The following is a 27,919-nucleotide window of genomic DNA, read 5'->3' on the forward strand; positions in this document are numbered from 1 at the left end:
CAGCCAACATCATTCTCAATGGTGAAGAAGAGAAACCATTTCCTCTAAGATCAGGAACAAGACAAGGTTTTCCACTCTCACCACTATTATTCAACATAGTTTTGGAAGTTTTAGTCACAGCAGTCAGAGATGAAAAAGAAATAAAAGGAATCCAAATTGGGAAAGAAGAAGTAAAGCTGTCACTGTTTGCAGATGACATGATACTATACATAGAAAATCCTAATGATGTTACCAGAAAACTACTAGAGCTCATCAATGAATTTGGTAAAGTAGCAGAATACAAAATTAATGAACAGAAAACTCTTGCATTCCTATACACTGATGATGAAAAATCTGAAAGAGAAATTAAAGAAACACTCCCATTTACCACTGCAACAAAAATAATAAACTACCAAGGAATAAACCTACCTAAGGAGACAAAACACCTGTAAGCAGAAACTATAAGACACTCATGAAAGAAATTAAAGATGATACCAACAGATGGAGAGATATAGCATGTTCTTGGATTGGAAGAATCAACATTGCGAAAATGACTATACTACCCAAAGCAATCTACAGATTCAATGTAATCCCTATCAAACTACCAATGGCATTTTTCCAGAACTAGAACAAAAATTTCACAATTTGTATGGAAACACAAAAGACTGCAAAGAGCCAAAGCAATCTTGAGAAAGAAAAACAGAGCTGGAGGAATCAGGCTCCCAGACTTCAGACTATACTACAAATCTACAGTAATCAAGACAGTATGGTACTGACACAAAAACAGAAATATAGATCAATGGAACAGGAGAGAAAGCCCAGAGATAATCCCACACACATATGGTCATCTTATTTTTGATAAAGGAGGCAAGAATATACAATGGAGAAAAGACAGCCTCTTCAATAAGTGGTGTTGGGAAAACTGGAGAGCTGCATGTAAAAGAATGAACTTAGAACACCACCTAATACCATACACAAAAATAAACTCAAAATGGATTAAAGACCTAAATATAAGGCCAGACACTTTCAAATTCTTAGAGTAAAATATAGGCAGAACACTCTATGACATAAATCACAGCAAGATCTTTTTTGACCCACCTCCTAGAGAAATGGAAATAAAAACAAAAATGAACAAATGGGACCTAATGAAACTTCAAAGCTTTTACACAGCAAAGGAACCCATAAACAAGACGAAAAGACAACCCTCAGAATGGGAGAAAATATTTGCAAATGAAGCAACTGACAATCGATTAATCTCCAAAATTTATAAGCAGCTCATGTAGCTCAATATCAAAAAAAAAACACAACCCAATCTAAACATGGGCAGAAGACCTAAATAGACATTTCTCCAAAGAAGATATACAGATCGCCAACAAACACATGAAAGGATGCTCAATATCACTAATCATTAGAGAAATGCAAATCAAAACTACAATGAGGTATCACCTCACACTAGTCAGAATGGCCATCATCAAAAAAATCTAGGGCTTCCCTGGTGGCGCAGTGGTTGAGAATCTGCCTGCCAATGCAGGGGACATGGGTTCGAGCCCTGGCCTGGGAAGATCCCACATGCCACGGAGCAACTAGGCCCGTGAGCCACAATTACTGAGCCTGCGCGTCTGGAGCCTGTGCTCCGCAACAAGAGAGGCCTCGATGGTGAGAGGCCCGCGCACCACGATGAAGAGTGGCCCCCGCTTGCTGCGGCTAGAGAAAGCCCTTGTGCAGAGACGAAGACCCAACACAGCCATAAATAAATAAATAAATAAATAAAATTTAAAAAAAAATCTAGAAACAATAAATGCTGGAGAGGGTGTGGAGAAAAGGAAACACTCTTCCACTATTGGTGGGTATGTAAATTGATACAGCCGCTATGGAGAACAGTATGGAGGTTCCTTAAAAAACTAAAAGTAGAACTACCATACGACCCAGCAATCCCACTACTGGGCATATACCCTGAGAAAACCATAATTCAAAAAGAGTCAAGTACCACAACGTTCATTGCAGCTTTATTTACAATAGCCAGATCATGGAAGCAACCTAAGTGTCCATCAACAGATGAATGGATAAAGAAGATGTGGCACGTATATACAATGGAATATTACTCAGCCGTTAAAAAAAACGAAACTGAGTTATTTATAGTGAGGTGGATGGACCTAGAGTCTGTCATACAGAGTGAAGTAAGTCAGAAAGAGAAAAACAAATACCATATGCTAACACATATATATGGAATCTAAAAAAAATAAATGGTTCTGAAGAAACTAGGGGCAGGACAGGAATAAAGATGCAGACGTAGAGAATAGACTTGAGGACACAGGGAGGGGGAAGGGTAAGCTGGGAAGAAGTGAGGGAGTGGCATGGACATATATACTCTACGAAATGTAAAATAGATAGCTAGTGGGAAGCAGCCGCATAGCACAGGGAGATCAGCTCAGTGCTTTGTGACCATAGAGGGGTGGGATAGGGAGGGTGGGAGGGAGACCCAAGAGGGAGGAGATATGGGGATATATGTATACATATAATTGATTCACTTTGTTATACAGCAGAAACTAACACAACATTGTAAAGCAATTATACTCCAATGAAGTTATCAAAAAAAATAAAAATTAAAAATAAAAATATGGATGGTCTCACAGTCTTGTAATAACCGTAATGAGCTCTTGCTGAGGCCCTAAAGCTCTGGGGGCACTGTGTTAGCCCTTGGCATATATTATAGCTAATTCCTACAACAGTACAGCTTATTAGAAATTATAGCTGATACAGATGAGAAACTGAGATCTCAGAGGTTACAGATGACACAGCTGGTTACAATGCAGCTAGGGTTTGAATCCATATCTCTCTGGCTCCAAAGCTTGCATTTTTTTCCCATATGATGATCTAAGTGAGCATTTGTTGTTCCTAGGGTTTAACATTTGCCATCACTTAATAAGTATAGATGCTCAAGGCCAGTCGTATGGGGCCTGATTATTTGTGCACTAAATCTGAAATTATTTTGCATCATGTAAACACTGGTGTCTCCTACGGGGGCAGAAGGTCTGCAGACAGCTTTCCTTAATTAGAAAAAAACTGGCAGAAACAGGAAAACAGCTAATTAGGATTTTTTTAATTAAAAAAAATTATCAAAAGCAATTTCATTTTCAGATTAAGCTATTTTATATACATATGGCACAATATATTACAGAATAAAACTTGAAAGAATACACTTAAATATGTGATCTCTTTATCAATCTGTTTGTCACATTTCAATGATTGACAGCCACTGCAAAAAGACCAAGTCTTTCTTTTCCCCTCCCAGGGTACTTTTGATTCATCACACGTACCCACAGGTCATACTCAGGTCCCAGATCCTTATCCTGTCTGTGGGACCTACAGTAGCTGAGGATGAAATTCCCTCTGCTCTTTCTCTTCCTGCCCCTCCTCCTAGAAACCTACAGAGGTTTCATTTTTTCACCTGTTGAGGCTCAGGAATAACATCTCCTTTTCTGAAAAAGAGCTATTGATATTTACCCACCTCTTGGGAAGTTACAAAAAAATTTTTTTTTTTCCACATTCTGTGATCTGTCTTTTCAAGGCCAGACCATGGGGACAAAAAAAAGAAACGTGGTCAAAATATATCTCTTTTCTCCTGGGCTTCTCACCCTTGATAGCTTCCTTCCAATCAGGAAAAAGTCCTCTTTGACTCACTAAACTCATTTGATGAACTGTCTCAGCGGTCCCCCTTTAACAACGTCGTACAGTAAGCGTAGAACCAGTTCTTTACATAACCTGTCAAATTTGTGACTGAAAAAGGGCACTCTTCATATCTCTGTTACTTTAAATATATTTGGGTTCATCAGAATGTTTTGCAGGTCTTGCTTCTATTATTCCCTTACACAGAGTGTTCTCAGTTCCTAACATCCTCTCTGGTTTATAAGAATGTTATGGTCCATGCACGGTATGAAACACTTCCTAGTTACCTTTTTTTTTCTTTCCTGATTTCCATTAAACAGAATTACTTAAATTGTTTAGTTTTGTTTCTAACCATGAGAAAATAAAAGTTATGAAGGAAAAAACTCACCAAGATTCCTAGGAATTGCACCTAGTACCTCCAATCAGTGGCAGAGAACACCTCCGGTCTTCCACTCCCAGGAGGTTTGCTCACCTGAGATGGGCCCAAAGACACCTGTTCATAGTAGAAAATCTAGAAGAGGATGAAGGAACAGCTCTGACTCCAGAGCAGAGTCTGTGGGGTATTGGTGATCCTTCATGTCACCACCTCAAGCCCGTGGCCTCTCAGCTCTGAGCCTGGTTCTTCACCTACCTTGCCTCTGTGTCTTGGTCTTAAATATGATCTGTGTCTCTGGGCCTGGCCTGGTCAATCTTTGCTGATAGTTCAAGATGTGAACTGGTTACCACATAACTTTTATTTTACCCCAAATGTTGGATAAAAGAGGAAGATGAAACTGTGCATGCAGTTATGCCCAAACATGAGGTACATATTGGTGAAACATTTAAAGAATGATAAAGTGGCTGGGGAGGAAACTGGGTAGCAGGTAAGCAGTAGTACCAATGCGTTCAACTAACACATAGCAAATTCCTTGATCCAGGCTCAGCAAATAGCAACCACATTCTCCTTCCTCGGGCCAACATTTAAAAGTCAAATATCTTGAACCAGACACCAAGAAAAGAGACAACATTTGTTTCATTTTTTTCATAATCAAATGAGAAGGATTATTAACAGAAAACAGATTAAGCATAAAAGCCCAACATCATGAGAGATTTTACTTAACATGTATCAGGAGCAAAGTAAAAATGTCCTAACAACATCTAACATTTCAAATTAAGATAATTGTGGAAACTGTAAGAAACCAACAACAGACAGATTTTTTATGTTTTTTTCTTTTTATGCATGCCTTTTGCTGTTTGCTCATAAGATCAGATTGCCCCTTTTGGGCGACGACAGGGGATGATATTTTAAACTCCGAACTGAACCAGATAAAAGTTGCTGGTGGTTTCTTCCTCTTCAGGGAGTAGACCAGCAGAGTCCCTGCCAGGCCTTGGCCTTCCCTGGGTCATTTCCTGACCACAGAGCAAGCCCCGTGGAGGGAGGGACCCAGGGCTACTTTGGCATCTTTGTTTCAGAGCATCCAGGGTGCAGTCTTCCATTCGAGTTTCTGGCTGGCAAGTTCCAAGGAATCTGATCTTTTAGCCAATAATCCATTTCAATATTGTCCCAAAGAGTTGTAATAATAGACACAAGTCAGTCAATCAATTTTGCACCAAGTACAACTTCTCCCCCAGCTCTCCTTTCTGAACCAGAGCTCTTTCCAGGAAGCAAGCAATTGCTACTGAGAAATTGTTCACTCCTAACCTGTGAGCAGCATGCAGAAGAAGGATTTCAATTAAGATGCCAGTCTGGTGGTGTTGGTTCAATCATTAACATATTACATTTTCCGGATTGAATAGCTGAAGGTTACCCAGAAAGATAGGAGAGTTGGAACCAGAAACACAGATTAGAGAATTAGATTAATTGATCATTTCATTTTCCAAACTACATTCAGAAAGTTTAGAATTATTTAATCTGGCCTGTGTTAAAGTTTCTATTTCACTCTCTGGGAAGAAATGCTTTGCTAAGCAAATTAACAGTGTAATAAAATTATCTAGTGGATTTTAACCTACCAAAAAGAATAGGGTATAACTATTTTCTTTTTTGTGCTTTATTTCTATAAAATTTGAATGAGTGAAGGAAAAGGTAATATTTTGTTCAATAGTGAAGGGTTTATTTATTTATTTACTTATTTTTTTGAATAGTGATTCATGTAACTTTCTTACATGACAACAAGAGGATGAAACAGTGTTTAGAAAGACAAACAGTACATTTAGGAAGACTCAAAAGACTGCCAGAAGCTTTTGTTTCAACCTTTCACTTCTCAGTCTAGCGTTTTTATTTCTATATTTGAAAATTAATTTTTGTTATATTCAATCAGTATCAATAGAATTATATTATGATTGTAGGTAATTTGATGAAAGAAAAATCACATCTAATATGACTAGGAATGACTTTATTGAGTCATACTGTGTCCTTGAATCAACAGTGCTATATCAAACTACTTTTTCTCTGTATTAAAGACTTTCTTCTTTTTACAGTCCTTCGGACACAATTTTCTTTTAGGGAATCAAAAACCAAAACAGAATTTTTTCCCAGGTTAAGCATCAGGGCATCTGGTATAGAGACCCAAGATGTGAGGCAAGAGCCAGTTTGGGTAGACCAGGAACCCGGTAACAGGTAAGAGCCAAGTAGCTCAATGACCTGATACCAGGAACCCACTGTATCTGGAAGAAGTAATCCAGCCGGTCTCCATTCCTAAGACAGGGTAAGGGCTTTCTTGTATCTGAGCTAGCCAAGAAAATACATGGAACAAATATTGGTTGAGAACAGGACAATCTTATAACTTATTGTCCAAAGTGACACACTTTTGAGAGTAAAAGATGCTATTAATAATTATGCCAAGACAAAAGGTGTAAACTAAGTCTCTTCCAGGCAAAATAGGACCTACAGACAGCCAGTTAGAAACCACGTAGACCTATACAGTTTTCAGAGCCTAAAAACTTAGAGCAGACGGAATCAGCCGCCAATACTTTCATTTTACAGGTGGAGCAACAAAGGTGTAGAGCTGTGAAGATGACTTTCTCAAAGCCTGACAGCAGTTACTGGCAGAATTAGGACTAGAATAGAACTTCCTGCTCCCAGCTCAGTTTTCCTAATGAATCACTTATTTTTATAGTGTTTTATTCTCTTCAAAGCATGGTCACAACCTCGTGTAGACCCAAGTCTCCCCAGGCCATCCCATTCTGGAATATAAACTAAGGTCATAGCAAAAAACAACAAACAGTATTTTCCTGGTTATTTCTCTACCTGTGATTTTAGAAATTCCAGTTCTACTTGAAATTCCCATCAAATAATTTTGAGGAGTTTCCTCAGGCAAACTTATGTTTGTTCACGAATAAAATCCTCCTACATTTTGGAGAATCCACCGCTTCTCTGCATCTACCTTCACCCCAGGGTAGCACCAACATCACAAGCTGGAGATCCAGAGTCAGAACTGGGTTCCACTTCCTTGCCAGTATTATAGCTTTGAATACAATATTTAACCTCTCTAGGCCTAAAATTCATCTAGGCCTAAATTTTTGTAAAATGTGACCTTTGTAGAATTACTCTCTGGAACTATGACTATTAAGTGAAATAACGTACAGTCAAGTCTCATTATTCACGACAATTAGAGTCTATAGAGTCACCACAAACACTGAATTAGCAAATACTGAACTGTCGTTAGGAGAAGAAATACAGAGATAGGTTCCTGAGAGCCTCTAGTCACATTTTTGTCAAGTAATCAATACATAATCTTGTCTTATATGTGTTTCTGTTTAAAGATAACTTGTTTAATATACAGTGTTGATTCATTAATGTTAAACTCATGGCCAATAGCGTTATAACTCGTGCTGAAACAAAGCTTATCTAATGTATACTTTTTTTCTCTTAAACATATCACAGCCTTCTTGTGCTTAGCAATACAAGAAGGTACTTTAGCATTACACTTGGGGGCCATTTCAAACAGTGAAATCACCAAGAAAAAGCACAAAAATGCAAAAAACATGGTACTACATAGACTACAAAAAGGACACTTGTTTACAGTATGAAAGTTGAAACAAGAAGAGAATGTCACCCTGTTTGACCTCAGCTGGGAACACACATGTCAGGGGACTCAAATTTTTCTCTGTTCTGCCCTTGTCCCTGAATGACCGCAAAAGCTCTGTGAGTATTGATTTTGGAGTCACGAATACTCTAGCAAGTAGGCAAATATGGAATTCCACAAAAAGCTTAGCACAGCACATGACATGGACCCCCCCAATAAATGTTAACCATTGTTGTTCTGGTGTGATTGTGGTTAAGACAAGCCCCTGCCCCTGCCAAGGCCTAAGGCACAGGGAGGCCACCACCCAACAATTGCTGGAGACCCCAGTGCTGCCTACTGCTGATGTCAACCAAAGGAAGTATTTTCTAGCTCACTGATCAAGCCTTATATCCCAGATAGAAAGTGTTGTGAATTTTTCCCAAGTGGCTCCAATGTCCCCCAGATAATGGACCCCTAGTGAGCCCACCTTCCAGGTTCTCTAGGATCAAACACTACTGAAAACTACGTGAACATCATGTGGCTCTGGCTCAGACACCCTCTCCCACTCCTGGGCCCCACTTCTCTGCATTGCATTTGTCCCTCACAAGGTGCTGATGTGTTATGTATGCAAACACATGGCACAGCGGAATGAATTAATGACCCAACATCAGACAAATTCTACACACACTTGAACGCTTCCCAGTTTCTCGTACAAAAGGTACCCTCAGATTTTCCATTCCCCTCTTCCATTTACTTTTTATTTTGTTTCTCAAGTTCCTCCTTCAGCTGTCTCTGTGGCTTTGCCTATTCTCCTTTTCTTGGAGCCTGTTCTTGAAATGGATTTAACTCCTCCTTTGGCTGCCCTCAGGGTTTTCTCTTTCCCTCTCCTCTTTGACTCCTTGATTTCTGGCTATTCACTGTCTCAAATTCCAATTACTCCGTCCTCCAGCAGATCCTCTTCCTGCGGATCTTTCTATAATTGAGCTTGTTGTTCTCCTCTGGCTGTCTTCCCTTCCGAGGACAGTCTCTTCCCTGCGCCCTTTCCTCCCCTGTGGCCCTTGGACACAGTTGTTTTCTCTGGGGCAGGCCCAGACTGTCGCCTTTCCTCAGTAGGGGGTGTCTTCTCCCCGCTGTCTCTTCCTGTGCTTTTTGTGGAGCCCTAGCTGCATTCTCAGTTTCCCACTTCCCCTTTCTCTCTTATCTCCATCTGCAATCCATCACCCTTGACTCCTATGATCTGTAGGTTTGGATTTTGCAGAAAATTGGATTGTCTTAAAATAGGTGGTACTTGAACAGGCTGTGTACCTCCTTTGTAGAACAGCTCAATGTCACATGGATTTGGAGACACTGCGGGTCACATCCCGCCCTCTAAATTGCAACTCCACACAGGCCAGCCTATTGTGATTGCCAACCCAGTGTGTGCCTTTGATTTGTCTTCCAAAACCAGCATCGAGAAGATCTGATCTAGTTGTTTACAGTTCTGGAGTTTTAAATATTATACCCAAACGTTGATTTGCTCTACAAGTTAGCTCTCTGACCTTGCTGCTTCCACTTCCTCTACCCTGCCCCCAATTCCACTTACCCAGCCCCCAATTACTGTCCCCAAACGACTCTCACTAGATTGCCAAGGACTTCCCAAACATCAATCTGATGACCTTGCCCATTCTCCCGTGCCTGCCTCCTTGTCTTCTCAGCTCTGTCCAACACTGTTCATTCTTTCCTTCAACAAATAGTCTTCCGGTATTTCTCCATACCAAGCGCTGTTGTAGGTACTCAGGAAAGGTGCCCTTATGAAGTTTATATTTGATTAGGGGGCAGAGATCGAACAACATAAATAACCAAATATTATTACGTATGCAAATGAGCAAGTAAATTATCTAGTATATTAAATGGTCCTAGGGAAAACAGAAAAGGGAGAGCAGGTAGACATCACTGAGAAGGTAACAATCAAGCAGAGACTTGAAGGAGGTGAGAGGCAGCCATGTAGACAGCTGAGGAAGGGTACTCCAGGCAGAGAGCGCGGGCAGTGCTAACACCCTAAGGTGGGACCTGTCTGCACGTTTAAGGAATAGCAAGGAAGCCAGTGCACAGGAAAGGAGGAAGTTACGGGGAGGGTCATAGAAGACAAGTCAAAGAGCTGTTAGACCTCAGGCCATCTTGGACCTTGTGAGCCCTGCTGTTCACATTGCCCCTTGGCCTCCATAAATGCTTTGTGCTGGTTCTCTCTTTAGTTCCTTCCTTTGCTTCCTCCCCCAGGAACCTTATCCTCAGCTGATCCCCTTGCAGTTGGGTTCTCCGCATGCTCTTTGATCTTCCTCCTCTGCCTCCTCACCAACCCTCCCTTTTCAATCACATCTACTTCCTTGGCTTCTGCGATATGACTAATTACCAAAACTTTCTCCAAGTTTATACCCAGTTCCAAGGTGCTGTTTTTAACTTGGTGTCTTATCCACATCTCACACTTCATGTGAAATACATCAGCTTTCTCTCACGCCAGTCATTTCTGGGGACTTCCCTATTTCCATTAGTGAAAATTCTACTTCCTTGGCCATTTGTGTATTAAAATTTCATAATTACCATCATCCTCCTTATCTAATCAGTGTCAAAGGGCTGTTAAATCAATGTCCAAGAAAGAAAACCTCACATGAGGATCATACTTTTTTCTAAGAGAGACATAACTTTTACTAGAGTTTGCCAAGACACTTTTAGACCTTTATAATATTATTGTATGTGTCTTCTAGAACTCTGAATACCATCAGTATTTTTGTAATGAGTCTAACAAATCAGGAATTGATTTCATTTTATACTAGAATTATTCAAAAGTTTATAATAAAGTGCAATTCCAAGGTGTCAACTAGACAAGGTAGCCATGGTTTTGTAAAAACTGGCAGAATAATAGGATCTAGGTTGCAGGCTCTTCTTTTGGTGCCAGAACACTCAGACCCTTTCCTGGGTCTTCCCTCACATTTGTTTATCATCTTTGGCTGCTTTGCAGCTCCTGCCTGGCACTGTAATTCAGTTGTTTATCACAGATCCACTCAGAAAAGAATTCAAGGAATGAGTGAAATTCCTGAAAGTAACCTGTCCACCCTCCAACCTGTTGAAAGATTGCACAGCTTACAAGCCTGCATAACTCAGCACTAGTTTCCACTGGCACCATTCAGATTTTACAAGAGAGTCCCATCGTTCACCGCAAGGCTGCCTTATTTACTTTTCCTCAGGCATTGCTATTTTCCGTGGCACTTCTTCTGAAATAACAAGATGAGGGGTTACCCCCTGAGGTGCCTATCTCTCCCTCTCTCTCCCTCCCCTTCCCTCCCATCTCTCTCCTGAGAACCCATTACCCAGCCTGCCTTTAGACAGATGAAAAAGAGCCAGTAGAAGCACAGCTGATCTCTCTTGACCAGTGAGTGTCATTTCTCCCTCCTAGGGGACAGACCTTCCTGGAGCACGTAACACGTTCTCCATTCCTGTTTGTACAACTGCCCACTCTTCTTCCTTTGGCGAGGAAGAGGCATCTCCAGGGAGGAGCTATGCTCCCTGCATGCGGCACAAGCTCTGGCTCTCTTGGCAAGGATCCAAAACCATCATTGGAACAAGATGGTATCAGCGGTGGGGTCTTCACGTGGATGCTCGTAAGGAAAGACAGGGTAGAGTGGCCTCAGTCCCACCAGACCAGCCGAAGTGTCCACTTGCAGAGACTGGCCACTCAGCAGACACACCTGAGGGGTTTCTACAGGTCTTAACATTGGGATTTAGGAACCTGATGACAGTTCTGAGACCTGATGGAGAAAGGAAAGGGGTGAGGGTGAGAGAAGAGAAGAGATCAGAGTTTGGGCAGAAGTAAGGTTGGAGGGGTTTTCCCACTCCTCCCCGGGCCACTGGGGCCACTGTTGGGGCCCCGGGCCACCAAAGACGGGCTTTCACAGCTCACAGGCCTGTCTAGCCTCAGTCTCACAGTGAGACCATGAACCGACGGTGTTATTGACGTTTCTAGTACATTCTTAAAACACTTAGGCCCACGGTACTCTTTGCACGCCTGTGTGAAGAGTCCAGTGTATTTGGACTGGGGTCTATAGGTTGGAAACTCTTAGTGAGATTTTGTTAGGGGCTCAGATTTCGAAGTCTAGCGCCTCCCACTGGCTACGTCTGCCACGCAGCCACTCTCTAAGTGCTCCTCCCGCACCTGTGCCTGAGGACTAAGAAGCTGCTGTAAAGCTGCTGTGATTTCCTGGCTTGGGGAATTCTCTTGAAGCCTCGTGGTCTAAACTCTGACGTCATCACATGTGGGTTCCTCTCATCTTCTGCTCTAGTTTCTACCACAGTGTGAAAGCCCCTTCCTGTGCTGTCCCGTTTGGAACTGATAATTGGGTTCTGAACATGTACTACTAGTTTGCAATCCCTGTAGAAAACTGACTCACATAATTTTCTCCAGGCTCCATTCTCTGTTCTCATGAGTAGGAGGTGCCCAAGACACCAATAACCAGGCAGGGAGTGTAGACACATTGTATGTCACTAAATATAATGGGATCTGGTAATTGGCTGTGTGGTGGGAAAATGTCCAAGGGGAGGAGAACTTGTACACAAAACAGAAATTCATCTACATTCAAGGGGCATGCATTTCATAGTGGCCAAAACCTTGAGAATGCACGGCTTAGACATCCTTCATTGGCCTGACGTATAGTGGTACTGACTGAAATTCAGAAGAGCACACTGACCAATCTGATTAGCCAATATGAACAAATTTGATGAAAGAAAATCATATCCTATGAACAACAAATGTATGTTTTATTGTAGACTTTATTTTAAAATTATCTATCTGGTCAATTTGGTCAACACACTTAAAGTCATTATGTGTATGGGCATATTCTGGAAAGATAAATTTGGTTCTTCAGTTTATCACCTCTGCCAAAGAGTATCCTGGGTTGTTTAGCTTGTGTCATTCATCATTGACTAGTTAGCTTTTTAATTGTTCTCATCTTACGAAGAAGGAGAATGATGGGAAGAGTACAATGGGAGGAGTTTCTGGAAATGGTGGAAAACTTTGACATAACTTCCTGAACCATCCTCTTGCTCTTGGTGACCTGGTCTGGAGAGTCAAGTGCACACATGTGCTTAGGAGGCCAGCAGTGCCAAGTGCCATCAGCCTTGGAGGTGGACGTGTGGCTGCATCCAACTCCCACAGAGCTGAGTCTGAGCTCACTGCCCAGATGGTTGCAATAAAACCTTCCTTTCACATAAAAGAGAAACATTTGAAAACAGCCCTCCTATGTACAGTACTATCCCAGGCAAAGGAAGGAAATCAAGTCTGAATCACCCATTTAAATCCAAAGTACTATTTTTAATTGATAGTGTCAGTTGTTATTTGACACTCTGTCCTGAAGTCTGGGCCTCTTGGCCAGAGTTCCAGCCATTTGCTGAGCATTAATGGAGTGGGTGAGACATGACTTATTAACGAGTTTCAGTTTGAGTCTGTGAGTTGGAGTCATAATGGTCTTGCCCCTTCTCTGCCAAATGATCAAAGTTCAGCATCTTAAGCTGTGACCAAGCACGGCTCCCACCCACATCTTTCTCATCTCCACCCTTCCCAAAATAGGCAGGGTTTTATCAAAGAGCTTTCTTGTTTGATGCCACTATATGATTATAATCTGGAGAAGGTAGCACTTTGAAATCCAAGACTTTTTTAAAAGGGCTTTTGTTAAAAAATATAAAGCTGGATTTCCCCTAGTGATGTGTTTATATTCACAGATCACCCAGGCTTTCCTGGCCCAAACTTCTTATGTATTCCCAGAAATTTGGCAAAATCTTCTGAGAGGAAGCCTCTGAAAAGCTCTCCTTCTGTTTTTAGCATCTCAATTATCCTCAGGCTATTCAGCAAGATCCTAGAACCTGGGGATCAAGGAAGGGGCCAGAAAGGTGGCAAGCATCCTCAGTTCTCACAGCAGGGGTCAGGATTCAGGACCCCCTGGGGTACAAGGCAGGAGGTGGGTCTTTCAGCCTTTCTCCTTGAGGTGAATTTACTGTCCTGGGCTGGCTGCCCTTTATGAGTCCACCATGCCTGTTTGTTTATTTGGTGGATTAGCTTTCCTCTCCTTGGTTCTCATGTTTCTATATCCCAGAATAGAGCCTGCTGACTGCCAGGAAGTGTTTTTCACCCCAGCCTGACCAGTCAGGGCAGTAACCACAGTCTAAGAACCAGGAAAATCCAACTGCAAGTCTGAAGCACTTTAATTTATCTTAATAAATTTTGACAATAAGTAGAAAATGTGGAGGCCAGTTCTCCTTTACTTAGTCAATTCAAAATATGGACAAAAACAATCAAATCCAGATTTTACCCAAATGTGTCCGATGATTACTTCAGATTTTCCATTTTATCATGTTATTCAAATGTGTTTCACCAAATGAAAATGCCTATGATCTCTCAGTGCTTCATTATCATCAAACATTTGAGAGACCAGGAAAGCAATTTGGTGATATATGTCAAAAACCATATAAACATGCATACCTTTGTGTAAGTGATTCCATTTCTTGAAATTTTTTTTTTTTTTTTTTTGAAATTGATCCTCAGGGAATAAGCAACTACTATACATAAAAATTTAGATAACTGAACAATCATCTTAAAACAGACCAAATGTCCAACAAGAGATTTAGGCTAAGTAATGGCTAATCCATGTTACAGAATATTATGCAGCCATTTAAGAGTTATATCTCTAAGAAGAGTAATGGCATGAGAAATATTCCATATTAGAAAAGGAAAAGAAAGGGGGTGGAGACAGATACAGGACAGGGGCAGAGGGTTGGGAGAAAGGGTGAGATGAGAAGATGAGAAACTGGAGGAGAACCGAATGTGAACTCAGTACTTTCAATATGTGGGATGAGAGGGCAGGGCTGAGCTGCGGCCACCATCTGGGATGTTGGGATGAGCACATAGAGACTGTTCTGAGGACCTGCACACTTGCTCAGCTCGTTCGTGTTAGGAAGCCATCCTAGAGAACTTTCAAGTCGTGAGAAGCAGGTGGGCAACATTACAAGCAGATGGAGCCCACGTGCCCTCTGCTCAGACCAGGGCAACTTCTCTGTCTTTACCAACTGCCCTTACGGGGCATCCTTAACATGCTTGGTCACGCTCCTCTTTAATAAAAAAACAGTACTAATGAAGAGTCCCTCATCCTGATGCTTTCTTAAAGGTACAGCACTCTGCCTCGTCTTCCTTTCCCAGGCACACTTCTCTTTCCAGGAAGAGAATCAAAATGTCTGCTTCCTTGTGGTCCATTCCCTCCTCGGGCCGTGGAAGTCAGCCTTGACGCCCACTACAGCACTGAGATGCGGGTGGTGAAGGTCACCACGTGGTTTCCTAGCTGCCGAATCAAATAGGCCCCTTTAGGTTCTCACTGCTTGGACTTGGCACCGCACTTAACCATCCCTTATTGAAATTTGCTCTAAAACTCTCCAAAGGCACCATTCTCATCTGATTCTCCTTCTTTCACTCTTACCATTCCTTCTTTGTCTCTTTGACTGGCACCTCCCACAAGGCCTGGCCATTCCCACTGACCTGCTGAAAAACGTCTCCTTATCTTTCAAGACTTGGCTCCAAGTTCGATACCACTGTGACGTCTTTGTTCACTCACTCAGGTCACCCACCTGCCTCCCCACAGGTGGATTTACATGGAGGTTAATAAAACTCAAGCATCAGGGCACTTCATTTGCAAAGGCCCTGGGCCTCATGCGTTCATGAGGTCATAGATCTTTGTAAAATTTGCAGATATAATCTATTTTAACTGTAATGAGTTAAGTCCACTGTCTCTTTCCCACTCTGACTGCCCTTACCCCAATTTACATATGTCTCCTCATATTGGGTAGCTTGGAAAGGCTGAGGACATTTGGGAGATCCAGTCTGGAGAGAGTTGAGCTAGAGAGACATTTATTTGGATTTAATCAGGTGTATTTATGTGGTTCATAAACACTTCCATGTATAGTTAAGTGACACTAGCTGTGCCAGTGTAGGAATGGCTTCCAGGAATACTCCTTCTCACAGGGCTGACTCACCCTGTTACTCACCCTGTAACATGACACTCAGGAGCGAGGCCAGGGGCTGCACCATAACAAGAGCAGCCTGCCATGCTGGGCACAGGCCATGAGGGCAGTTAAGTGAAACGAGATGTACCAAACTGTCTTCCAGTCTTTCAATACATAAAATTGTTAAGTGAGTGATTCAGCCTTTAATCACACCTAGCCAAAAAGATCAATAATAAAAAACAAATTTCACTGGACTGAGTTACAGGAAAGACTGAATTACATTTCTGTCTTTCTATGCAAAATAATTGTAAAAAATCACTGTCATATGAAAAGGAGATCAAAGATTATATGGTCAAAAAATACAGGGAAAAAAGTAATAGAAGTTTGCTATGGAGTTAGTTAATAAAAATACTATATCTTTTTTCCCATCTGGATTTTATGATATTTGTGTTATTTGTCTGATTTTTAAAATTTAAATTTGTTGGATTTTTTTTCTCACTCTAAGTAAATAAAATTTCTCTTTTATACTTCAATTTATATTTGTAAGTTGGTTTTTTTTTTTTTTTTCTTATAGAGAGCCCTGCAAATCACATAAACTTTAGGCTTTATAAGCCTGGCTGCCCCCGGCCTCCCCGGCAGACCTAGGTAGCAGCCCCAGGTCTTCATCTGGTAGCTCCATTGTTTACACCAGATACAAATACTTAGTGCAGGCTTAATAAATGTTTGTTGAAAAACATATCATCTAAAAACCTTAGGATGCTACACTCTGAGGGTGAGAACTAAGGGTGTCAGAGCATCCTAGAAAACCAACCCCAATTTAGATGGGCCACTGCCAACCCTTATGCTCCTCTGCTCATATAGTGCCTCTAAATACCATGTCTCATTTCATCTTTACAATGTCCCCATTCCTGACGAGTGGGAGACAGAATAAAGGAGAAAGATGCAGGAATTACTTTAATTACTCTAGGTGACTCAGAGTATAGATGCAGCAAAATGAAGAAGAAGTTAAAGAAGAATAATGAAAAGTATCTGCCTAGGACCCCTTGAAACACTGAGCTCCCCAAATTCCCTTTTCTGCAGAGACCACCCAGGTGTTAAGTACATATAGTCAGGGCTCAAAACTCATCTTCAAACATCAATCCCTGTACTTTATTACTCTACTCTGTCTTGGAGGCCTTGCTATTTCAGGTGATGAACTCTACCCAAGACCTAAATCGTAGGTATTCAGCCAGTTGCTAAGTCTGCAGGATACACACCCAAGTTTGGCTTTTTCCATTTTCAAACTGCTTCTTGCCCCTGTTCTGGAGATACTCCCCTGTTCCGGAGTATATCTGTGGGACATCAGATACACTCTCCTTAGTTTGAGTCTAATGTTAATCCCTTTCTGTATCATTGATACCAATTTGCTCCATCTTCTGGGTTTTACGATTGGAACCCTGTGACCTAAACTCACCCCTGCCCTCCACCCCAGTTCAAGTTCCTTCTTTCTTTGATGACTAGTCTTTTCCCCTCTAGATTTTCATAACCATAGAGATGCAGTCCTTTTCTTTCAGCCTTTGTAGGTGTTCATCTGGCATCTTCATCATTGGGCCCTTAACCTCAGCATCCCCTCTCTCTACAGACATTACAAGCAAATTTCCTGGAAATAATTCACATTTGTCTGATAAATAGCTCCTGTGGTTTAATTCAGTTTATCCCACATCTTCTAATCCTGTCAGTACACTTTTTTTTTTTAATTTTATTTATTTATTTATGGCTGTGTTGGGTCTTCGTTTCTGTGCAAGGGCTTTCTCCATTTGCGGCAAGCGGGGGCCACTCTTCATCGCGGTGCGCGGGCCTCTCATTATTGCGGCCTCTCTTGTTGCGGAGCACAGGCTCCAGACCCGCAGGCTCAGTAGTTGTGGCTCACGGGCCTAGTTGCTCTGCGGCATGTGGGATCCTCCCAGACCAGGGCTCGAACCCGTGTCCCCTGCATTGGCAGGCAGATTCTCAACCACTGCGCCACCAGAGAAGCCCCACTTTTTAATATATGTATAGAACTGCATTCCAGTTCCATGTCTACAAGTCACTCATCCACTCCACAGCTCCCCACTGATAGAGGGCAAGAGAACACTACCTCAGGATTCATAAATAAAGGGGATAGCCTGGATAATCCAGTTTAGGAAGTCAGTAAAAGTAAACACAAGACAATCAGGAAAAAGAAAAGAAAGAGAAGGACATGGAGAGACTAGCCATGAAGAAGATGGTACTCTCATTCCATGTTATAGATAAAATATAAAAGAAGATTTGGAAAACAAAATTGTGAGTGTCTTCTAGAGAAAATTGAAAAATAAGTCTAAAACTTGGAAGCATAGGACAGATATTTGAAACAAGAAACAAGATAAATAAAATGTAGAATTTTATGTCCCAGTGGCAGAGAAACGGCCTTCTCTGCCCAACTGAACTGAAGATGCAACTCCTGCACCTTACGGGTCCACACTGAACACAGAGAAAAAGAAAACCCAGTCACCAAGACAGCAGGTATTGTAGGCAGATTACATTCTTAGCTTGTAAAAAAAATAATAATAATAATGAACTGCGTAGCTCTTCTTTATAGGCTGCATTTTGAAATCTGATATTTAAAAGAATAACAGCAGATTAAAATAGGACTGCATTAGCACAAGAAATGTGTAAGGTTAAAAAGAGACACAATAAATTTATTTATGTGAGAATTCTTTGGAGGTAGCTTCAAAGCATATTCAAGTTTGAAGATACAGGAACAATATATTTCGAAGGTAATAAGAATATTTGCTTCTTGTTTTTGAATAAACTTGGTATGACTCCAAGAACCAGTTGTTCATAAATATAGGTTTTTCAGAATTATTAATTAAAAGCCAATTAACAATCATCTCAACCTGGATTTCTTTCCAGTTCCCTTGACAAATTCACTGTGGGTCTTTCTTGAAAGGGAAATATAACCAAGTTGTGTTCTGCCTGACATTCTTCCACCATCACACAAGGAAGCAAACAGGTTTTTTTCTGCTAATGTTGGCATAAATTTGTGCTCAAAGAATAGAACATCCCAGGGGAGTGTCAAACCATGAGAAAAGGGTAGGTAGGAGATAAAAATCTGCATTACCTGATCTTGGCCAAATCTGGGGGAATGGCATTTTGCAAATACTGAGAGTGCCACCCTGCGCTTACACATTAAAAAACTTTTCCTACGCAATGTCCAGAATACTATGTACATCTTTGACAAATGAAGGTTCCCTTTAGGAAAAGGAGAGTCTCCAGGATTTTACGCCTCCCAGGTCATGTAAGTCTTGGAGTAGACGAAGGCCAGTGACAATATCCACTGTTCTTCATCCCCCTTTCTGCCTCCCTCTAGGACCCCAAGTACTTCAAGGGACTGGACGCCATGTACTAAACAAACACATTGACTAGCACTGCTTTCTGTCATTTCATGAGGAAGCCTTCAGCAGTCATCTTAGCAGCAGAGAAACAGCAAGAAGAGTAAAATTAAAAGGTACATTTCTTTCTGTTGTATCCTAGATCATGCTGGGTCCCCAGAGAGGATTTCGCAAATCCATTGTACAGCCTTGCATTGTAGATGAATATGCACATACCAGGGAGACACGTTAAACTTTTCTGGTTATTACAAAGAAATCCACCCCATTCTCTCCCACCCCCATGTCCACACTCCCCATGTCCACACACACCCCACCCCCATGTACTCCCTACTTGGCATAATTCCCTGGCAGGGGAACATAGCTTGTGTGATCTCTGATTGTGTCTTTTCTCAGGAGGAGATCCAACCATTCAAAAAGAGTTGTGTTTCCTGGGGATGCACTGAATAGCATCTCTGTTTTCTCAGGAAGCTGTTTATGTGTTCACTTTGTGTTTAAGCCACACCTCCAACTAACTCAAGCAAAGAGGTACTGTAAAGAGTTCACATTTGAATTGTTTTGGACAATTTTCTGGCAAGAATTGAAGTGTTCCAAGCTAGGGGCCACTTTTCACACAAGAAGAATAGGCATCACTTGGCTGACAGGTCTTTCAGCAAGCTCACCTCTCACTTCTCTAGCTGCAGGGAAGGGTACCATAGCTAAGAGCTAAATTCCAGCTGAGTGCAGCGACCAGGGCCACCTTAACCTAAGAGAGTTAGCTAACACGGGTTCCAAGGGGAATCTGTGCGTCTTAGGAACTGTTTCATCGAAGAATTGGAGCCAGATTTCTGGAATCAAAGGGAGATGTCTAATATTCTAAGAAGTTGAAGTAGTTCTGATAGTCTTAAAAAATTGATGTTATAACAATTCAATATTTCAGTGAAACTTCACTTATATGGGCAAGAGCCGAGACTGAGGTCACTGTGACATTTATAAGCATTGCCATAAGTGTGTCCTTTCCATAAATCTGGGCTTTATGACTGCTTGACTAATAGAATTCAGAGGTAAAGACACTATTCTAGTTTTCATACACTGGTCTTAAAGACACTGGGTTTTCATTTCTTCTCTCTTGGGATTCTCACATTTGAGAACCAACCACCATGCTATCAGGAAGTCCAAGCAGCACATGAACCTGGTCAAGCTACCCCAACTGACCCCCAACTGACCCCCAACTGAGCAAACGAGTTGTCCCTGCTGAGCCCTGACAGATTACAGATTCATGGTCAAAATAAATTATTGTTGTTTTAAGCGAGTGAATTTTAGAGTGGTTTATTAAGCAGCGGTATATAACTGATACCATCAACTTGCCACAGGCTATAGGTGGCAATCTGTGGATTAAAAGTAATTTCTCCCTAATTCAATATCAATTTCAAAATCCAAGAAAGCAGATTTAGTTTAAGAGATGGGGTATTTTGCAGTAAACATAAATTTGATGTTGGTGTTTTGCAACAAGCTGTGTTAAATCAATATTCTGCATGTTTAAAATTGAAAACAGTAACATTAATAACAAAAGCATAGCACTAATGGCCAATTCAAATGATAATATTATTCTTATTGTGGGAGTCTTATCATTGTTACCTTTGACATTTTTGTCTTCAATTTTGTGTTCCTCTGTGATGGACTATTTTAATGTTTTGATTTTTCTAGAACATTAGATTACATGGAGAGGATTGTGATTATATAACCATAAAGATGTTCAGCATGGGACAGAATACATCAACACAAAACCTTATGGAATTTAAAGTAAATGAAACACTAGAGGACCAGATGAATTTACTACAACACATCTCAAGTACTTACAATAAAGATATATTCACTTATTTATCCATTCACTCGAAAAACACATAATGAGATTTAACCATGTAGCAAATATCTGCTAGTGGTTAGACATAAAGATGAATGAGAAGGCATAGTGAATAACAATGAACACCAATGATTCTCTTCTGAAAACCTTGTTCCTTTTTCAACTCCTTTGGCTTCAAACACCTCCCACTCTTTTCTGCAAAACTGGGGCTTATGGATTACAAAACTAAATTAAAGTCTGTCAGTTTGCTTAAAGATGTTAAGCTCTTTGCTCTGAATCATGCAGACAATCAATAGCATGGGTGGCTGTATTCCACATATCACCCTGGCCAGTGGATTTGTTTGGGGGTGAGCATTGCCAATCAGAGCAGAATTAATGATGTGGGTTTTCTGGTGAAGCAAAGGAAGCCCTTTCTTGACCCCAGACATGAATGGGAAAACATATATTACAGTTTGCTGGGGTATTAATCACAATGTTGGGGGAACAAGCCAAAGAAATCTGCATTTTTGACAAGCTCACCCAGAAAGTTTACAAATCACAATACCAGACAGAGAGCAAGAACCTATACTCATATCAGACACAGTCCAGATTCTGGAGAAAACACAGGTGTTTTAGTCAAGAATCATGATCATTTTCAGTGAAGAAAGAAGATGGCAACAGAAAGTGCATGGCTTGAAGCCAGTGGGGAAGAACCTGGGGCTCACAGAGGAAAAATACTTCTCTCTTCCAGGCACTGAGTTTCAGGGGGAACCTCAGGAGCGCAGGGAGGGGCTGCAGAGTCAAATGGAGCCCACCCTGGGCGCAGCAGGACCCATCCAACGTGGGCTTGTGAAACACTAATTGGAAAAGAAGGAAAGAAGGGTGGGTAAGACATGGTCCCTGACCTCCAGAGTCGACCAACTTCTAACCCCGTGACCACAGTCCAGTGGGGACACCAGGAAGACACTGCCTGCCCTGCTGAGGGGGATCAGGAAGGGCTCTGAGAACATAACCTTGGAACCCAATTCTAAAGAACCGGTAGACTTTTGTTCTTGGGTTGTTTGCGCTGTTCGGTTTATTTTGTTTTCATATTTTACCACGTGCCAAAAAGGATTTAAAGCAATTTTGAACTGGGATGTTCCCAGCTGAGAAGTGCTTTGAGGGCAGAGAAAACAGCAGGAAGTAAAGGCACAGAATAATGATAAATGAACACAGCCAGAGCAGGGAGGAGAAAGGAGTGGAGTTGGGTGATCAGACCGACTGGTTGCAATGGTGCCAACAGAAGGTGACTCGTGCAGGTGAACCGTGATGAGGACCTGGACCAAGGCAGGACCAGTGGACGTGGAAAAAGGGGACCTATGTGGAGATATAAGCAAAATCTGCAATACTGACCACAAACGGAATGTAGTGGGTTAAAGAGAAAGGGAGTAGTTGGGAATAACGCTGAAGTTTCTAGTTTGGCTCAGGCTGAGACATACGGGATAAGTGTCAGGCAAAGAGACACCTGTGCAGGGGTGAAACAGTCAGTTCAAACCCAGTCTGTTTTGGAATTTTTAAAATACAGATTATGGGCAAAATAGGTGAAAGTGATCAAATGTACAAACTTCCAGTTACAAAATAAGTAAGTCATGGGAATGCAATGTACAGCATGGTGACCATAGCTAATAATATTGCATTGCATATCTGAAAGTTACTGAGAGAGTAGGTCTTAAAAGTTTTCATCACAAGAAAAAAATTTATAACTATGTACGGTGATGGATATTAACTAGACTTATTGTGCAATGTATATAAATATTGAATCAAATACGTTGTATACCTGAAACTAATATAAAGTTGTATGTCAATTATATTCAGTGAAACTTTTAATTCAGGAAAATATTCCAGAAAAGAAGTGTTTTAAATATATTAGGATAAGTCAAATTATTAAATAAAGTGTTTTGATATCAAAAGATCAAGAACAAAATTGCTTCAAAGAAACAGCAACAACAAATAGGTGATCTACAAAAATCCACCATGATTACCTCACTCAAGGAGAGTAGTTTTGACCAAATGATGTGAAAGCAAGCTATTCTGCTAGAGCTATTTAATCTATTGGGTGCTACTTTTAGCTGTAATTGCAAATAGAGGGGAAGAGATGATCCTACTATCATAAAAAATGTTGGTGATTTATTTCTAATAAACACCAGTTATGCAGAAGTAAAGTAAGGCATAGTGCTAAGAGATCTATGAGAGAATTCCAAAGACAAGCAAAGGATAAAAATAGAGAAGATCAATGATAGATAGAAAGATAGATGATAGATAGATAGATAGATAGATAGATAGATAGATAGATAGATGATAGATAGATAGATAGATGATAGATGATAGATTATGTAAGAGAAACATCTCTGGGAGAGCCACCTGTCAGAACTGGGAGCTTAAGCTCCAATCTCAAGGAGGGGGCAGAACAAGAAGAATAAAGATTGGAGCACGAGGGCTTCAAAAATAAGATGAAAATAGGATAGGAGCTCAATTTGCAACACCCTTAAGAGCTAGGTATTGATTACACAACAGATACGTCATTTTATCCTATGCTTCCTTGAGTTTTGATGCTGCAATTGTTTTGTTGTGTTTGTTGTTGCCTATCAGAAAATGTTCTGGAAAAGGACAGGGTACCAATAGGCTAGAGGACAGTGGTACCAGCCCTGCATTCTCATTCCAGAATTAGGCAGGGGAAGGGGAGAAGCCAGTGGGAAATAATGACCAGCGGAGCTGGTTACTAGAGTCCTCAAGTCAGCCGAGGGGCCAGGAACTGGTCCAACCTGCAAGACACCTAGAGCTTTACCCAGTGAAAGGACTATTAATGGAGGCCTCTGCAGGTTAAGCCCTGGTCCTAAAATAAGGCACGAACAAACTGTGAGTACGCCTTAGCTTTACCACTGAGCACATAAACTGCTTCAGAGAAAACAGCAGCATTTTATACAAGAAACCTGGCAAGTCCGTAGCATCGACAGTGTGCTGAGAGTCGGTTGATGTTTGACCTCCCCGACTCAGCCTCTTTGAGTTTCCAGCCCCTCTGAACCTTGATCATGAGCACATCTCACTAAGGCCTCTGATAATGGAAACCTTTTCTCTGCTATGTTCCCCAGCTGTCACTTGAACTTACTGGTAAAATTTCGGCGGACAATAGTGAGACTGTCAAGTCAAACAGTAACTCTTTTAGTGATTCCAGCGAGGTCTCTTGATTTACTTGGATGTCAAGAGTCCAGTGTTGGCAGAGAGGACACAGAGGAGGAAGGGCAATAATTGGGGCAAGACATGTCATCAGAGAGAGATTCTCCTTTCTAGAAGGAAAGGGGCATCTGTGGGTGAGCGCCTTCCTGCTAAAGACATAATTAAGTCACAGGTGAAATCTGTAAGATTCAAATACTTCGCTGCGTTTGTCGATCATACATCCAAAAATGTGAAGCCTAGAGCAGGGTCCTGAATGCATAAGAAAGAAGAAGAAATGCAGAAATGTTGAAAATAGCAGAATAATGGGAAATTATGAAGATGAGAAACATCCTAAGGGAAAAAGACGCAAGATGGGTTGTCTGTGATCTCAGAGCTCTGACTCCGGATGACAGTGGCAACCCTGGAAGAGTAACCAAGTTGGGAAGAGTTGGGTGATGCCCTGGCCAAGTGGGTTTGATTCTTTCCCTCCCCATCTCTGTCAATCCCAAGCTCTCACCTGTAGTTAGTGAGACAGGCCGTGGAGATACTTAAAATATTTAATAAATAAGACGGCAAGGTCTGACAAACCGGAACAGATGTGGGCCAGAGCTTTGGCACAGATACTGGAGACTTTCTGCCTGGCTGGATCCTGGGGAGATACCAGAACTGGGCCCAGGCAGCCGGGCATCAGAGCAGCTACTTAACAACCAAGACCAAACTACTTCAGTAGCTCACAAACCGGTACACACGCACCGTATGAACCAGTTGAATATCTGCCCGTTTTGGAGCCCTGATCTTGTTTCCATCCAAATCAAGTACCCTAATTTCATATAGCCTCAGATTTGGTTGTCTGTTTACTTATCTACCTCCTCGCTCTTGTAAAACCTTGAAAAGGGGGTCTTTTTTTCTCTGTGTTTTTGGTATACAGTACTTTACCTCTATTTCAGGTGGGAGTGTTGGAATCCTAGAAGAAGTAGAATCTGAGAGGGGCTTGTGTGGGATAAAATTCAGGCATGCAGAGAGGGGAGAACTGGTTTTGCAAGCTGTGGAAATGCGATAAAAGAAGTGTCATAACTTGACCTTGGCAAGGTAATGACAGTGGGAATGGAGAGGACAGTTTCGATGTGAAAGACATTTATGGAGTATACTTAACAGCCCTTGCTAAATGATTGGAAGCACAAATAATGGGGGATCGGGATGAAAGATGATGGCAAAGCTTGATTCCAGGGAGAATGGTGTTGCCCTTAACAGCATGAGTAACTCAGAGAAGCCCCAGGTTGAGATCGGATTGGGAGGGGGAAAGAAGGGCCACAATAAGGACATTTGAATCTGATGGACTAGACTGAAAACCAAGGAGAGGGTTGTAAAAAACCGTCGCAAACATGGAATTAGAGCTTAGGGGAGACCTCAGGGACGGAGTTAGGGAATTAGCTCAGGCAGACTTAACTTTTACTGAACATAAAAAGACAAAGCTTAGTAGCTGCTCCTGATGCTTCCAGAGATGGGCTGGCATCCTGGCTGTGGCGCTCGCTTCCTCTTTTCCCGAGGCTCATTGGTCCTCCATGTCTCTCAGAGGAAGGCGAAGGATGAGCGTGGCTCCTGAGTCATCTAGCTGAGCTGTCATCATGCAAAGCTGATGTCCAAGAGCCCAGGCAAGAGAGGAGGCAGCCTTGACCAGAGCTTTTCTCAACCGCCAAAGAATTATATTTATAACAGCTTTTGAATGGTGTATTTATAAATCGGTGGAAGTGGAGAGAATATTTTATGGAACATAAATTTATTCATGAGTAAAATATATTAGCCAGGCTAGGAAATGCTAGATTGTTCAGAGACGTTTTAGTCTGGCCCAAGAAACCCAATATCTCTAAGAAATTGGTTTTTTTCTCTAAGTACACAAGACAATACGTATTGATCCCAAACTGACATTGTCATTGTTATTGATAATAATAGCACAGGACATTGTTATTGATAATAATAGCACAGATCTCAGCTCATCAGCTAGCATGTTCTTGTGTTCTGCTCTTATTGGGTTTACTTGTTAGTGAGTTTGTTTATCTTTGCTGAGTGTTAATGTACTATTTTCTCTTTCTGAAAGGATTTTTAATTTTTTAATCTTTTAAAACTAAATTATTGTACTACTTCTGGACCAAATATTTTGAAAAACTTAGAGTTCCAACAGCCCCATGCCCACAGAACAATGATTTTGATGTCTTAGCTTGTGTAAGAACACTCCCACAAGTTAACCATTTCATTTCGCCGAAACAATCATACCACATTCAGTTGATAATATCCTTCTCTCCCAAATTTACTTGTACTTCAAATAAAACAGTAAATGAAAAGAAAACAGCCAAGTGTTTACGTTCTGGAGTCAGACTCCCTCTCTTTGAATCCTGGGGCCTTATAGTGGTTTCCTACAGCTGCTGTAACATATTACCACAAACTGGGTGGCTTAAGATGACAGAAATGTACTTTCTCACAGTTCTCGACACTTCAAGTTCCTAAATCAAGCTGTCCGCCGGGCCATACTCCCTCTAAAGTCTTTAGGGAAGAATCTTTCCTTGTCTCTTCCTAGTTTCTGGTGGCCGCAGACATCTCCAGGCCTGTGGCAGCATTTCTCCAATCCATGCCTCCATCTTCACATGGTTGTTTTCCCTCTGAGTCTGTGTGTCCATCTGTCTCTTATAAGGACACTCACATTACACGCAGGGCCCATCCTAATCCAGGATTACCTCATCTCAAGATCGTCCATTTGATTACATATAGGAAGACCCTTTTTCAAATAACGTCACTTGCGCAAGTACCAGGGGATAGGACTTGGACGTATCTTTTTGAGGGACAAAATTCAACCTACTACAGATCCCCATTACCAGCTGTGTGACCTTGGGCAACTTGCTTTTCCTCTCTGTGCCTTCGTTTCCTCGTATGTAAAGTGGAGATGGTAATAGTACCCAATAATTATGTAAACAAATAATATATGCAAACCACTTAGCACAGTGCTTGAAACATAAATATTGGCTATTATTATTTGCTTGGCATAATGCAAGAAACAAAATAAAAAACAAACAAGAAACAAAAGACAAGATCAAGTTATGACACTGCTCTTTACCATGCACTAGACTTTATATTTCTGTAGTATGTATTTTACATTTTAACTTTTATGCAATATCTATCTCACTTCAGCCTCACCCAGTCTTTGTGAAATAGAAAGAGGTTTAAAGTATCATATTATACTACTTTACAGCACGGTGTGGTTATTTGCAGTAGTTAATAGCATCACTGTAACTTGAACACTTGAAGATGGAATCCAGCACTCTTTCTATCTTAGCAATGTAGACAGGCAAGTTATTTCATATTTTTATGACAAATCATCCTTCCACATCCAACATTTTATCTAGGTATAAAAGAGGGATTGTGATAGAGATCTTGATTTGAAATATACCTATGATAATTAATATGGGAGAGAAACAAAAAAGATGAATTAGAAAAGAAGAAGAAAATATATTGATGAAGTGATGAAAAGGTGGTCTTTATTTAGAATGTCCTTTTCTTTCAAGTTTCATGTTTAATACTTTGGTATGTTTGGTCTGAAACAGGTTACAAGGAGGCAACCTCTTCAGGCAAATCACCTCAAATCTGCTGCTCTAGCTCCCTGGGATCACAGTAAGTTGGAACCACTAGCAGATGTCCTTGGGGCACCTGTTCCTTACTCCACCCTCCTTTTAATCTTTCTCAGTGGCAGTTAACAGAGGTTCTAGCCCAAATTCTAACACTTCAGGGAACACGGGGGCAGAAACAGGCAATAAAAGAGCAGCAGGAAGAAACCACGTATTTAATCCTTTGCCAACAGTGGTGAGGACAAACCCACTTTATTTTGT

General features: G+C 41.3%; 1 protein-coding gene across 1 annotated transcript in view; it reads left to right on the forward strand.

Annotated features, from left to right (window-relative positions):
• Positions 1-27,919, forward strand: part of LOC309615689 (uncharacterized protein) — a 162,105-nt gene that overhangs the window by 131,813 nt on the left and 2,373 nt on the right. The window contains exon 3 of the mRNA XM_082365751.1: positions 27,638-27,704. Within this exon, the coding sequence (XP_082221877.1) occupies positions 27,638-27,704 (67 nt within the window). The remainder of the gene's footprint in view (positions 1-27,637; positions 27,705-27,919) is intronic.

This window comes from Balaenoptera borealis (assembly GCF_965194805.1).
Source record: "Balaenoptera borealis genome assembly, chromosome: 18".
In the NCBI taxonomy this organism is placed as follows: domain Eukaryota; kingdom Metazoa; phylum Chordata; class Mammalia; order Artiodactyla; family Balaenopteridae; genus Balaenoptera; species Balaenoptera borealis.